This window comes from Fringilla coelebs, assembly GCF_963513975.1.
Source record: "Fringilla coelebs genome assembly, chromosome: Z".
NCBI classification, from domain to species: domain Eukaryota; kingdom Metazoa; phylum Chordata; class Aves; order Passeriformes; family Fringillidae; genus Fringilla; species Fringilla coelebs.
Genome location: NC_140031.1, coordinates 63904665 through 63920475, shown reverse-complemented (window position 1 = coordinate 63920475; position 15811 = coordinate 63904665). Strand labels below are relative to the sequence as shown.

The following is a 15811-nucleotide window of genomic DNA, read 5'->3' as shown; positions in this document are numbered from 1 at the left end:
GCTCTGGTAGATGGGAAAAGCTGTTCTTTATTGACAGAGGGTTTTTTTACCTTTTTAATTAATTTTCAGAAGAACTTTGAAAGTTAGTTTGACTATATGGAAAACTGAATAGTCAAGAGATTTTGAAGCTCTTTTGAAGCTCTTGGATCTGCCAAAATCTTCTCATTTCCCTCCTAGAACAGCAACAGGTTTATGACTGAATTCCATACAGAAGGTGAGGTATTGCACCACTTTCCTCTGTTTAAGTATGAAAGTAATCTACATTCTGAACACATAGAAAGGACCCATTCAGCTACCTTATCAGAAAAACATTAACTTGACTTTTTCTCCCTCGGTAATCAAGGCAGTATCATCTATGTGAATGCTTTTTTTTTCCAGTCAGTTTTCTTTCTAATACTTGGAAGTGTTAGAAATCTACTTCCTTGCAACAGCACACCTGGGCTCTGATCTGCTGGAGAAAAGCAACTGGATCCAGATGCAGGATGTGCCTCTTGCAGTGGGAACTTGTGACTAACATGTACAAACCAGTTGAGAATGGTTTTGGCTATGACCTCAGCCCACAGATTGTGGTGATGAGCAGGTCAATGATGAGCAGTGTCATCCAGGCAAGCCAGGAGGCTGAGATGTAGACTGGCACTCCTACAGAACCACTGAGGCAGGACTGACAGTGCCGAGCTAAGCTGGCAAACAAACATTCTGTTTATTCTCACTGTTTTGCATGTCACGAGTTTCTGCATCACACACTTTTCAGCTGTTCCTCTGACAACAGATGTATTATTTCTGTCCTTATGCCTTTTGCAATCACGTGGAGGCTTCTTAAAGTAATAATTTACATTTACACACCTCTGAGAAAAGTGAGAGTATTAGTCCTCTCCTTCTCTGCCCTCAATGTACAGAGTGTACTCTCCTCCCTTCTCTGCTCCTGCAGAGTAGAACTGAAGTAGAACCAGATTAGACTGGATGGTGTCTACTTATTCCAAGCGTCAATTCAGAGGTGCCAAACACCAGGTATTTTATATATTTATTATGTTCGTTCAGCACATTTCTCATGTATTGTGTTAGTTCAGCACGTTTCTCATGTACTGTGTTAGTTCAGCACATTTCTCATGTATTGTGTGAGTTCAGCACATTTCTCATACTGATTTGTAGCCGTAAGAATTCAACAGATCTGAAAACTAAACAATAATGCCTTGAATAAGCCATCTATAAGAATTCAAGTTTGACAATTAGATATGGAAAGCTTATTTTAGTGATTAGCCCATCCAGCAATTTGATAGCAAAAACAGTGAATCAGAACTGGCTGATTTAGGGACCAGCTTACTCTTCCCTAAAGCTTTGGTCACTGTTTCCCTGCTGTCTCATAAAACACAGGATATATAAACTAGGACAGTCACCTCCAGTACATCTGGTACAGTCTGGGGCAAGATTGCTCTTGAGGGGGGTATTTTAATGACTGTTCACTAAGTATGCTGAAAGAAGAAAAAATTATGACTGAAAAATCTTAAAACTAGCAGCCTCTATCATTTGAGGGTTGTATAGCCCTAAACATGTGCTTTGTGTCATAGCCCTGATCATGTGTCTTGTCAAGTCAAAAATTGCAAGCCAGTGCACCCCAGTGATACACACAGGGTTGGAACATAGAGATCTCTGTTCCTTCAGCTTGGGAAATAACTGAAGGAGAGAAGACAGTTGTGCAGAAGGAGAGAGAAAATATATTCTAGGTAGGCCTTTAGCTAAATTCTAAATCTTTACCAAATTTGAATATGTTCTAATGGATCATAGTCCTTTGCTTGTGATTTTTTAGGGGAAAAAAGATGATGTTTAACATAATCTGCCTTTTTCTCATGCAGACCCCTTATTTATAGCCCCATTTGTCTCATATTACTCATAGCACTTGGGACAGGCTCTGATTTTCATGACTCAGTCCCCTCAACTGCTATTTCCAGCAGCATTTCTCATGAAACCAGTATCCTTCAAGTTCCTCTGTCTCCCAACTTTCAGTCCAGCTTCTTATGCTCCTCAGATTTTGGGGCTTCACAGCATTCTCAGCAATCCACTGGCTCAGTATCAGCCAGTATCACTTTATTCCGTCATTCTTCCTTAGTTTCTCCTTATATCTTTTCCCTTCTGAATCCTTTCATGCCTCTATAACCCTTTCCTGCCTCTACAACCCTTAATCACTGTTTGTCAGTAAGAGTTGTCTCATTCACATCATCCCAGCCACCCCTCTCAAATATGGTATGCAATCTCCATCTCTCACTACTTCTTGTGGAAGTTGTTTAAAATTACTTAAACTCCACAAGATCTGGTGAAAGTACAAGTCAATCCATTACTGAAATTTACTGAACTATTAGCACATCTGGACACATTCACAGTACAGAGGCTTGTTCTCAAAGTTGCATGAGAAAGTTGGTCAGAGCAAAAGGGAAACATGGTGGTCTTTTTAGCTTGTCAGAATTTGTGTGGAAACTAAAATCCAAATGTCGGGCTGAAATAAAGAAAATCTGCATAAATCAAATTCTTGCAGTCACCACAAGGAGATGTACTGCCTGTCACCTATAGCCTGGATAGCCCTATAAAAAAATTATACTGTCATTGCTAGTAAGAAAACTAATGCTAGCATTGCAAGACCACAAGTACTGATGGACTGTTAGGTTTGTTATTAGTTTGAGTAAATTTACTCAATGCAAACTGAAATTAGGTACCAGGTGTCTTTTGTTATGATGTAGAGTTTAAGTGTGGGATAATACCAGAGACCTTGAAAATATGTGCACAGGCTAAAAACAGAGGGCGTGAGACTATAAACATCTCACTGGCAGTCAGCTTCTGGTTCTTGAAAATTATAATATTAAGTGGTGAGAACACTTGTTTGGACATAACAAGGAGGACAGGGAAGCAAGCAAACAAGTGCATGTAGTTTAAGCACTCTTTATGAATATGACAAATAGATTATGGGCCATCGGAAGTTAACACCCCCAGAATTGCAGAGTATATCATCCAAGGAAAGGAGACCAGAGAATTAAAATTCACTGACAAAGTCAACCTTTTTTGAAATGTACTAGATCTTGATATTTGAAAGGAATTGCTGCTGGCAAATGGTTGTCATCACGGGATTATCATGGAATTTTCTTCCTAGAAACTAAATCAAAGCTGCAAGCACATCATCTGTTTCAAGGACCAAGGCTCTTCAAATATCTTTTATCATGCCAGTCAAGATTTAGGGCTGTATAAAAGTATGAGTCTAAGTACATAAACTACATGCACTTGTTGTCTCAAACTCTATAATTCCTGAATAAAGCATTACCTGCATGTAAATTCAGTCTGCCTAGTGTGATAACTATCAGTGTGACCATCATACTGACAAGCAATGAAATGTTCAAGCAATTGCACTAAATAATCATTGCAGGTCCCTTCCAGCTGGAAGTATTCCTTTGTATTCCCAGTATGCTTCTCATTATTGTCTGCAAATTCATCCATCAAATCCTCAGTGAGAGTTGGCTCTCCCACTGAAATAAAAGACAAACCTGCAACAGAACCAGGGTTTTAGACATCACATGGGAACGCAGTTTCACAGAATACAATGTTGGAATTATTGTCGCCACACCTTCATTAGGAAGTGTTAGGGAGTGTAAAACTGCCTGGGCTGGAATAACTCACAGTTTCTGTACTATTATTATTTGTTTCTTACTTTAGTGCTTTTATATGTGTGCATATATATATATATATATATATATATATATATATATATATCACTGCTTGTCATCTTACGCTCCATTCTACTGCTTTAATACTGAATAATTAAAAAATTAAAAGCACAGGGCCTCAATTGTCTGTCATTTTTAGGCTATAATATATAATATGCAAAATGTTATTATGTCATTGCAAAATTATTCCAGAAGTTAATTACTTGTGTTCTGGAGGCATTTTTTTCCTGCTTCTTTACTGATGACTGAACAAGGAACTTGGCCCAGGAGAGAAGGGTGTGTCTGTTCTATGGAGGTAGTGGTAAATGTTTATGCAGGAAGAACCTAGATCACCTAAGGAACTAGGAGAACAAACTGGGCTTTTGGCCTCAAGCCATGTAGTTTAGTTGGAGAAATGTCTCATGGGGTAGGTGGCATATTACAGTGTAAGCTAAAATTCAGTGAAACGTAGCACATTAGAGGCTTGCTTCAGATACTACAATTCAGAAACATTTAAGGAGCTGCTTTTTCAATCAGCAAACTTTTGGGGTAAACTTCATTATAATTATTCTCAGTGTTTGTATGCATGCAGTATTAAGGTTCCATTCACAAATTGTTTTGCATAGCCAATATTAAGTGTCAGGTGTTTTCATAAACCATTAATTTTTAGTATCCTAAAGTTCAACAGATAACTTTCAACTGTGTAATTCCTGAAATTAAACTGGTTTTAGCCCATATGGGGTACATCAGTAATGCCTGTAGTATAGTTTCAAACTTCTATTTTTTTCCTCTGGAAATTTTTCATAAAAACATTAAGTATGTATTACCCATCGCATAAATGCAACCTTTTTTTATAGGGACTGTATTTTAATCAGATCTCTTTCTGTAACAGTCACTCAGCACCCCTAAAAAAGCTATGCCTGCATTTGTATCCACCTGTGACTGTAGTCAATGTAACTGACCAGTAGAAATGGTTAGTGTGAGTTCTGTTGTCAGGAAACTTTCTCTTCTATGAGACAGCCTCAGGCAACTGACCTGTTTCTAGAGAACAGGCTGGTTTTATACAGATACAAACATTTTATATGGTCTGCAATTCTTGGTCACACAAAGAGAAAAAAAATTGTATTTATACGGTATTCCTACCATAATTTACAAAGTTCAATCCTTTGTAAAAGAAAGCATCCTTCTCAAGAGCCACTGGCATATTGCACTGTATATCACTCATCAAGGCCATTTCTGATTCTAAATTGAGGCAATTTCTTAGGCTATGTCTCATGTAGTACGAGACAGCTTAGAGCCTGCTGGTTGAATCAGTCACTGCAGTCTGTCAGAAGGATGCAGTTCTCCTTGGGGAACAGTCAATACTGGCAAAAAATTACTCTGCTGTTACTGTGGTACTAACATTGTGCGTCAATGAGACTCAACTCCAAACCCCTCACCAAAACAAAACAGACCAGATAAAACAAACAAAAAAACACCAGACATGTACCATAACATCATAACAATTGGCATTATTGATTTTCTATAAAAAACCTCACAGATAGGCCCAGAATGTTACAAGTCATTTATCTGCATGTCAGTCAGAGAAGGATTTTGGAATAAATTAATCTCAGAAGTGGCCTTAGCCATTGCTTCACATTTTACCACTGACTTCCACGTACCATGGCAAGTTTTGTCGGAACCAAGTCTCTACAACTCCTGAGAGGAGGGTGTAGTGAGGCGGGGGTCGGTGTCTCCTGCCGGGCCTGCAGCGAGAAAATGGCTTTAAGGTGGGACAGGGGAGATTCAGATTAGATGTTAGAAAACAAAAAGTTGTCACTGTCAGGGTGTCAGGCACTGGAACAGGTTTCCCGGGAGGTGGTGGAGTCACCACTCCTGGATGATTTTAAGGGTCTCTTGTGTGCAGCACCCAGCTGCTGTGTTTCCCGGGAGCCGCTGCCGTCGCGGCGGAGCCGGCGGGCCTCGCGGCGCGGCGGGCGCACGACGGGAAGGGCTGAGGGCGCGGTGCCGCGGCGCCCCCTGCCGGCCGGGACCTGCCCCTGCGGGAGGGCGTCCGCGCCCGCCAGCGGCGCCGATCGCTGCGGCTGGGAGAAGGCGTGGCCGGACAGGGAGCGGCGGCGCCGATTGGTGCGGCTGGGAGGAGGCGTGGCCGGACAGGGAGCGGCGGCGCCGATTGGTGCGGCTGGGAAGAGGCGTGGCCGGACCGGCAGTGGCGGCGCCGATTGGTGCGGCTGGGAAGAGGCGCGGCGGGGCTCGGAGCGGCGGCGCAGTCGTGGGCGGGCTGTGGGACTGCCGCCATCTCGCCATGGCTCGGGAGTTCGAGCTGTGCCCCGGGCGGCGCGTCGGCGGCGACCAGCCCTGCTTCATCATCGCCGAGATCGGGCAGAACCACCAGGGCGACCTGGACATCGCCAAGCGCATGATCCGCATGGTCAAGGTGCGCGGGGGGAGGGGGAGGCGGGTGAGCGAGAGCGCCCGGGCGCGGCCTGGGTTTATTCCAAACACAGATTGTCTGCAGGGAGACCCTTGCATTTGACTTTGGTGGAGGGTCTGGAGTGCTTGTCCAGTGAGGAGCGGCCGAGGGAGCTGTGGTTGTTCAGCCTGGAGAAAAGGAGGCTCAGGGGTAACATCATCACTCTCTGCAACTTCCAGAGAGGAGAATGTGGCCAGGTGGGGTCGGCCTCTTCTACAGGCGGCTAGTGACAGGATGAGAAAGTAGTGCCACAGAGGTTGAGGCTGGACAGCAGGAAGAATTTCTTCACGGAAAGGCCGAACAGACATCGGAACGGGCTCCCCAAGGAGGGGGTGGAGTCGCTGTCCGTGGAGGTGTTTAAGGAAAGACTGGACGTGGCACTTGGTGCCGTGCTCTGTTTGACAAGGTGGTGCTCAGTCACCTCAAGGACTCCATGATCTCAGAGGTCTTTTCCAGCTAATTCATTCTGTGATGTTTTGTCATGACTGTAGCCCCGCAGCTGGGGCATGAGCTTACAGGGAATTTAGGAAGTATCAGGCAGTTGCTGAACCATCGCTAATGAGCCTCCAATTTGACTTGGTCGACATCAGGGCTTTATTGCAGTAAAGCTTGTGTCATCCAGTAAGGCAACCAAACTGCTTTCAAATTTGATGTTATATCCATTAGATGGAAAACCACACATCATCACAGCTCGGGGCGTGGTGCATTCAGTAATGTGACTGGGCTGAAAGGCTGCTCTAATGAGGATTTGTCTTCACTATGCGACTTCAAATGAGTTATTATTCCTTCAAATGAATTATTCCTGGAGGTGTTCAAGAGTGTCTGGTGCTGGTGATGTGATCTAGGGATAACTGTGGTGATGCTGGGTGGATGGTTGGACTGGCTGATCTTAAAAGTTTCTTCCAGTCTTGATAATGCTGTGAATTTCAGATTCATACTCCTTGTTTCACAGAATCCTGTGTCCTTTTTTAATGTAACATTATCAGTGACAGCTAATCTGGGAAAAACACCACAGAAGTCAACTCTTCAAATAAGCAACAGGCATAGCTAAGTAGTTTTGTAGGTTTAATATGATGTCTCTGAACTGCTGCTCTACAAAGTGTATCGGGACTCTGAAATAAAAGGGTTGATGCATGTGTAGGTCCACAGTCACTCTGTGTTCATTACCGTTTCTGTGATTGCTGTGATGATAATGTGAAAATTCCACAGATGAGCACATCACTTACTCACTCCTTGCATTCAGAGTTAGGTGAGTGCAGGTTCACTTGCACTTCCACTCAGTGTGCACCAACTTGTTTTGCAGGACTGCGGAGCAGACTGTGCCAAGTTCCAGAAGAGTGAACTGGAGTACAAATTCAACAAGAAAGCCTTAGAAAGGCCCTACACCTCTAAACACTCCTGGGGAAAGACCTATGGGGAACATAAGCGCCACTTGGAGTTCAGTCATGACCAATATAGAGAGCTAAAGAAGTATGCAGAGGAGATTGGCATTTTCTTCACAGCTTCTGGCATGGATGAGGTATGTAAGCCATACTGGAATGACAAGGGGAGTCTGGCTGTTGTGTCTGTTGGGTATTACTTAGGTATGATAGTTCTTACAGAAAAAGAATATATGGACAATCAATTTCTTTCTGAGACACCTAGAGTAATTTGCCAGTTCACCTGTCTCTGCAATGGTTGGCTGAATATTTTGGAAGACTTGCTACATGTGTTGAGATACTTACACATAAGTAATTTTAGGGACAAGGCTTCGTTTTGACCTTCATAAACAATTGAGGCTTTGAGAGTGTAGATCAAGATGGCAATCACACTGCTCTCCGGTGTTGTCTGGTATGTTGGTTTCAAGTATATCAAACTTCCTTCTGTATTTAAACCAGATTCCTTTCTTGATCTAATCCCCATAATTTCCCTCTTTTTTCCCTCCCTCCCTCCTTGTTGTTTACTAGCCCCCCGTGGTGTTTCTAAGCAGCAGAAGTCTTTTATGCCCCTATTTGTTTTACTCATCTCATTGAGCGGCTCACATCTTGTCCTGTTACTGCTGAATCATTTACTGATTTTTGCCAGTGGGCTCTTGAACAATCAGTCACCAGCTTCACAGCTCCATGAAACTCTTGCTGCTGTTCCCCCTTAAGACATGTATACTTGTAGCTGTTGCATGTCACTTGCCTCAGAATAATGGTACTGACAGTATTAACAAATGCAACATACAGTTCATATGTGTAAGCTGTAAAGGTCAGGTGACACTTGAACTTCAGTATAGATGAGAGATGGCAGATTTATTTTTCTTTGTGGCCTAGAAAATACAGAGAACCGAATGGAAAGAGACCCTTACCAAAGTAAGCTAGCCACTCTTGCATATGGCCAGCAGAGCAATGTCCCTGGCTTTCTGGAAGTAGACATATCCAGGATAGGACAAGGATGTGATTTATTTAATGTTTTAAGGTGATCTATTCAGTGTTTCACTCTTGCAATCAGAGACGATTCCTGATCTATCAGTGTTATTTCTTATAATTTGTTCTCCCTCTTCATCTGACAATAGACAAATATGTTGTGTGTATATGGATTGCCTCAGTGCCGCGGATTCAGAAATAGATGTGTAAAAAGAGAGTGTGGTGATGTTTCTTTTATTGCTATCTTCACATCTGGACGACCTGCTGAACAACATGCCCTCCTTTAAGAAAGGAATGAATAAACTCAGGATTCTTGACTTCTGTATCTGGGATCTTAAAAGACCCGCGTGCCTTTGGGGAGGAAAAAAACCCCATATTCCTTCTTTAATGTTAAAACCTCTGGCTCCTAAAGGCTGTAGTGCGACACAGAACACCTTTTATAGGCAGCAGCTCAGATCATATTCTGCTGCTGGGATCCGTCTTTTTCTCTGCTGTGCTCCTTTGTATGTATATTATCAGCTAATTTACAGAAGTGATTGATACATGTTTGGGCCTTCTTTTTGAGCTGTAATTACATTACATAGCTCCTAATATTTCTGGTGGCATTCCTGCAAAACAGGGGTTTGGAACTTAAAATACTGCATAAATTGACATAAAAACTCTTTAAGAATACATTAACTTCTGAAAGTTTTTATCCATTAACTTTTGTAAATTTAACATAATCTCTGGAAGTCCAGTTATGTCAAAGAGGCTAAATTGTGTTTAACTATATGAGGAAATTATTTAAGTCATGTGTGAAATAAATAAAAATGCCTATGAATAACTTCTTTATCTGTTCTGTTCCAGTGTGTACTGGAAGCAAAGCAGGATCTCATTGAACCACTCCCTTTAATGTCATTCCTGTTATTTGAAATTACTTCCTGGTTCTTGAATCTCTTAAAGAAGAGCTGCTAATTTTCAAGAGATATTTACCTAATGAAGAGTGGCCTTAGAGGCAAGGTCTACGTGTCATATTTAATTTTTTACCATTTTCTGAGATTATATCTGTCTTTTTAATATAGAATACTTATTGTCTTTATGCACAATGCATCTGAATAAACTATATTAAATAGGGAATACAGAGATGTTATATATTCCAGATACAGGAAATTTAACCTCCATCATACTGATGGTAGAAAATAAGACCAAATAAGATGTGATTATCTTCATGGATATTAGCATTCTTTCTCTGGCATTAAGTAAATGTAACTGCAGCAAGGAAAGAGCTGAAGAAATTAAAAGTGTCTGTGGTTGGTTGACAGGGGGCAAAGGTAACTATTTCATTATTTTCCCCAGAGGCGAATGGAGGATTTAAATACCTCTTGCCTGTGATAGATTTGGAATTTAAATTTTCTTCCAATAAAGTACTAATTTTTAAAAGGCCCATTTTCGGGAAGCCTCTAATAATTCTTGAATTGTTTTCAATATAGCACTCATATTTTTAGACAAAGTAGTGTAGTTAGCATTTAAATAAACAGTTTTAAGTCTTTGCTTTGGCATATTTTATTGTCTAGTGTCTTTCCTAAAAGCAAACTAATTTTGGATTTCCCTTTTTGGTCACTTCTGGGGTTTTTTCCTAGTGCTTTTTCAATATGCCCATACAAAGTTTTCAGTGTGGTGAATCTGTTCTAGTACCTGTAGTTTTAAACACTCTGTGGCTTTATGTTTCTGACCTGCAGGACACATGTGGCAGGAAAACTCTGTGCATGCTTGTATCACATTTCTTCTTCAACAGGCAGACTTTCATCTGCAGATAAATGCTCTCTCTGGTAGTGTTTAAAAAAAGAGAGGAAAAAGCAAGAATGTTGTGATACACAGGTTCATCTTCAAGCTGAGATGGAGCTCACTTGTACTAAGCAGTAGACTGTACAGCTGGTGAGACCAGAGACTGCCTTGAGACAGTGATCCCAGTCAAAACTTTGCACTAAAACAGAAGTATGAAAAGTACTCCACCTGGAGGGAAATCAGAAACTAATATTGTCAAGATAGCAAACATTACATCAGGAGCAGTGTATTTTGTCTATAATACTGTGTATAATACTGTGTATAATACTCACCTGTTTTATTAAGCTTTGGGTTTGCTGTGTTAAACAGTTGTTTATTTCTAAGCACAGTAGTTCTTTATCCCTTGATCCAGCTGAAATGGAGTGTTAAAACATGATTTCTTTTCATTGTAGATGGCTGTGGAATTTCTACATGAACTGGATGTTCCATTTTTCAAAGTAGGATCAGGGGATACAAATAATTTTCCATATTTGGAAAAGACTGCAAAGAAAGGTAAGCATTTTCTTTGAGCCATCTTGGTGAACATCACAATTTCTCAGTAGCTCAGTTATTACATTTTTCCTACAGTTGATTTTTGGGACAAAAATATGAAATTTCTTTATATTTCAGACTTAGGAAAAAAAAGTTTTACCCAGAATTCTTTTCTAGTTTTACTGAATTAATTTACTTAAAAGAATTTAATTTAATCTTGGGTAGCTTTCTTGTAGACCTAGGACAAAACTTGTGCGTATTTTCTAATGGCTAGGTCGCCCAATGGTGATTTCCAGTGGGATGCAGTCGATGAACACAATGCATCAGGTTTATCAGATTGTGAAGCCCATAAATCCAAACTTCTGCTTCCTGCAGTGCACCAGCGCGTACCCGCTTCAGCCGGAGGACGTCAATCTCCGTGTTATATCGGTCAGTGAGTAACCCAGAGCGTGCTGTGGGTAGGGTAGCAGAGAAGGGCTATGTCCTTTTACTGAGACACTCCTCCAGGTCTTAAGGTGTGCTGGAATTTGCTTCTGAGAAGTTACAAGATGTATCACGTTCCTCTAATTCACGCTGAAGTAAAAAGATCCACTGGTCCTTTTTTTAGCAAAACTGATCTTTGAGGAATATGATAAAGGATATTGCTGGAGTATTCACAGTTCAACAGAGGAAAACATGACATGGTTATCAGGTTAACCCTGTGGTTTATAGTGCTAAGAAAAGTCATGTAGACTGTTAAAAGAAGGTGCATGAAGAAGAAGGTGCATGAAGTGAGAATGTAATTCTAAATAGGGAGCTAGACCAGAAACTTTGTTAAAAAAGTTTCATGTGACTATCAGAGCCATGAAGAAAATTGATTCGACCCTACTATAGTTTCTTTCATTTGAAATGTTACATGGATATGCCAAATAGTGATGCAAGCAAGTTTTCCCAAACTGGTTCCAGCACTACCTTAGATCTATGCACACATAGTATATTATTTTTAATAGAATGACACATGGCTGCACTTAAGTGCCTTTAGGATTTGGTGACTGCTCTCTATGTGCAGATTAAAAGGTTGATTCAGATTTTAAATACAATGTTGAAGAAATCTGTTTTGGATACAGAGTAAGTTTAACCAATCCACTGGGTTCTTGGATAAAAATAGGATACTATTACTGTTACTTAGGCTGATACAAACATAAGTTGTAGAAGAGAACACGCTTCCTTTTTCTTGTCAGTATTGATAATACTAGTCGAATTTGGAATGTGGTGATTGGTAATGCAGTGTGACTTGTTGAATTTAAAAGGTTGCATTTTCTGCATAACGTTACAACTGCTTGTTTGATGGCACAGTATTTGTCCACGGCAGTTATCACTGTTAAATTTACTTTGTTTTTGAAACTGCTGCCTTGGTAATTCAGAACAACTCTGTCATGATTCAAGGCATATCAGTCAGCTTTTCCTGATATCCCCATTGGCTACTCGGGGCATGAAACTGGCATAGCCATTTCAGTGGCAGCTGTTGCTATGGGTGCTAAAGTACTGGAACGCCACGTGACTCTCGACAAAACATGGAAAGGAAGCGACCACCAAGCATCTCTGGAGCCAAATGAACTGGCGGAGTTAGTGAAAGCCATCCGTACTGTGGAGAAAGCAATGGGTTCTCCAGTCAAACAGCTCTTGCCCTGTGAAATGGCTTGCAATGAAAAGGTAACTTTTGATTTTGGTTTGTATAAACCTGCAGCTAATTTAGACCTATAGCTAATAACTCTGTATTCAGAAAAATAGCTTGCAAATTGTTTATTGCAGTAGTGTTTCTGCCTCTGTACTTAGAAGATTTCACACTGCATAGTGTTGGCAGTTTTGATTATAATAAGTGTTCTATGTTTATCATCCAGTGGTTAACTAAGTTGAGTAACAGCATGGAATCATTTATGTTGGAAAAGACCCATGAGGTCATTTAGTCCCACCTAACACTGCCAAGTCCAACCACTATTTTATGTTCCTAGGTGCCACGTCTAAACATTTTAAATGACTCCAGGGATCATGCTCAACTGCTTCCATGTTGTAGACTCTCTGAATGCTTGATCACCCTTTTAGAGAAGAAAGTTTTTCTAATATCTAGTCTAACCCTCCCCTGGCACAGCTTGAGGCCATTTCCTCTTGTTCTGTCACTTGCTGCCTAGGAGAAGAGACCACTCCCCACCTGACTACAGCCTCCTTTCATGGAGTTCTAGACAGGTCCCCTCTGAGCTTCCTTTTCTCCAGGCTAAACACCCCCCAGCTCCCTCAGCCACTTCTCAAAGGGCTTGTGCTCCAAACCTTTCACCAGCTTCGTGGCCCTTCTCTGGATTCACTCCAGCACTTCAATTTCCTTCTTGTAGTCAGGGGCCCAGAACTGGACATGGGATTTGAGGTGTCGCCTCACCAGTGCCAGGTACTTGGCAATAGTAATAGGAATAATATCTCTATGATTTTATATGAGCTGCTTTCACACTAAGATAAAATACCAGTCATTCTAATCAGATTCCCTCCATTGTGATTTTGAAAAATTCCAGTGAGCCATTGTCCAGTTTCAGAAAACACCTGCATGTTCCTGGCAGTCTAGTTAGAGTGAGAGTGAGCATGCTAAATTAATCTTCATGTGGAATAAGTAATGGAGAAGGCAGTTCTATACAACCTGTTCTAAAATAACTGCAGAACGTTTTTTATCCTTTTATGTTATACTAAGCTAGCAATGTACTTAACTTCAACACTGGTTTTTTTTCCCTCCCTGTAGCTGGGAAAGTCAGTTGTGGCAAAAGTGGCGATTCCTGAAGGTGCAGTATTGACACTCGACATGCTGACGGTGAAGGTGGGAGAGCCAAAGGGATTTCCCCCAGAATGCATCTTTGATCTGGTGGGCCAGAAGGTTAAAAGAACTATTGAAGAAGATGAAACCATCACTGAGCAAGTAGTGGAAAATCACGTAAAAAAAGTGAAGTGCTAAACCAAAGCGCTCTATTCCATATTTCTCAATGTATTACCATGCATTGTGTTTGAGAATAGCAGCATGGTAGATTAGAAGAAAGGGGTGTAATTATGAGGGCGCAAACAGGATAGAATTTTCAGGTTCTTGTTAGCAGAAAGTTTCAGAAGCAAGGGGATATAAATTATGAAGATTTTATTAGAAACTGTATAGCATTGTGCCTAGGAAATGCCATGATCGTCTCTTCTCCATTTCACTTAACCTAGATTAATTTGGAGTTCTGCCAAATAAAGGACCACAGTCTGCTGCTTTCCAGCTTCCCTTTTCTGTTAAGAATACAGTAAATTATGAGAATTTTGTCTACACTTTGAATTGTTCTAGCCCTGTATCTTTTGATACTCCTCTCTTTTCTGCCATTTGCCTCACCCCTGTGATAGCAGGACTCTGGTTGGAGTTGAATACAGATAAGTGAAGGTTTACACTGAACAGAAAACTACAAATGCAACCTGGATGGATTTTTATTTTTTTTTAAGATGAAACTCTTAAAAGTGTCATGATAAAGCAGTGGGTTGCAGCAATCTGTATTCTGTGGGAAAATGGGCTTCTTGAGAAAGCTAAGTTCTCAAGAAACAGTACCAGGAAAGGAAGAATAGGGGCATTTAGAAAGGTCCCATTTAAGGGGCAAGAGAGCCTTTTGTGAACTGAAAGGCAAGCCAGAGAGATTGAGCAGGGAAGAAAAGTAGATCTGAGATGAATCAGTGAAAATAAGTTTAACTTATGCTTCAGAAATTCTGAAAAGCATCTGTTGCAACTTGAGTGAAGTCTGGAATACTAAGTTGATTCTGCAGAGCATTTGGATGCCTCTGTTGGACCTGGGAGGCAGCTTCTCAGGTAGGAAGCCAAATGCTGGTGAAGCAGCTGGTGAGCAGCTTTTTTTTTTTTTTTTTGGTACTAATCAGCAAATCCTCTACATTGGAATTTTTCTTCCAACACTGGTGTGTGAGATGGCTGAGGCTGACTGCCTGACTACATCACACCATTTTGCTTCAGCATGATGGTCAGTAGATGATTTGTGTGATCTGCTCTTGCATCCCAGCTTCTCACTTTTCAAGTGAGAAATGCAACGCCACTCCTGTTGCCTGCTGCTTTTCCCTTTGACCAGAAGGGAGCTGTATAGCAGCAGCTGCAAACCGTTCATTCTTCAACTACCTTGCTTAGCACAGAACTACTTTGCAACAATTAATCTGTTTTTTTTCTGTGGTGGAATCATATACTAGTGATGGTTACTTGGAACTTGCTACCTTTTTGTCATGAGCTGATGAAGTATCTTGAATTTGGTGGTGAGTGGTTTTGTATCTATAAACTGTTTACTTTCAATATGTTTACCCTTGTGCAATTCTGAGGAAGCTGTATTCATATCTTTAAATTGGGAAGCAGAGGTTCAGTCATATACTTGACCATATGTGAGCTGTGACTGATGCAGTATGCTTGCCTTACATTAAAAAACTACTCAATTGTTAAAGGATTTTTTTTTCCATTTCAAATTTGAAAAATAAATTTAGCTTATAAAACACACTCTTGTTTCTGTATTTCAGCCTATGTCAGACCTTGCCTTTGCCAGCATCGGTGATGCAGGGCCTTTAGTATTTGAACACTGTAAGATTACCTGACCAGTTTCAAGTAGCAGTGGTTTTTCACTCACATTTTCATTCTGGGCTGGTCCTGGAGACTGCTGTAAGCAAAAGCTCCAGAAATTTCCAGGACTTAATTAATGTATTGATGGGGGGAGAAATATCTATATAGAGAAACTTGTAAGCTGTGTCCCCTAGTTTTACGTGAATGTTGCAAATGGGATGCAAAGATAAATGGGCCACAAATGCACCTCTGGCCTGGTGTTTTATTGCACCTGTAAGCCCTGTAGCTATTTCATCCTCTGTTAGGGTTTGTACACAGCTTTTTCTCATGCTTCCACTTAATGTAAAGAATAGGGCCACCCACCCAGAAGTCCAATTCAGAGATT

General features: G+C 41.0%; 1 protein-coding gene across 1 annotated transcript; it reads left to right on the top strand.

The window, feature by feature from the left end:
* Positions 1-5963: 5963 nt before the first annotated feature.
* On the top strand, positions 5964-15357 carry NANS (N-acetylneuraminate synthase). Its single transcript, XM_084224586.1, has 6 exons — positions 5964-6120; positions 7460-7675; positions 10763-10862; positions 11116-11270; positions 12267-12533; positions 13603-15357. The coding sequence occupies exons 1-6, from the start codon at positions 5989-5991 to the stop codon at positions 13810-13812; spliced, it is 1080 nt and encodes a 359-aa protein (XP_084080712.1). The 5' UTR covers positions 5964-5988; the 3' UTR covers positions 13813-15357.
* The last annotated feature ends 454 nt before the right edge of the window (positions 15358-15811 follow it).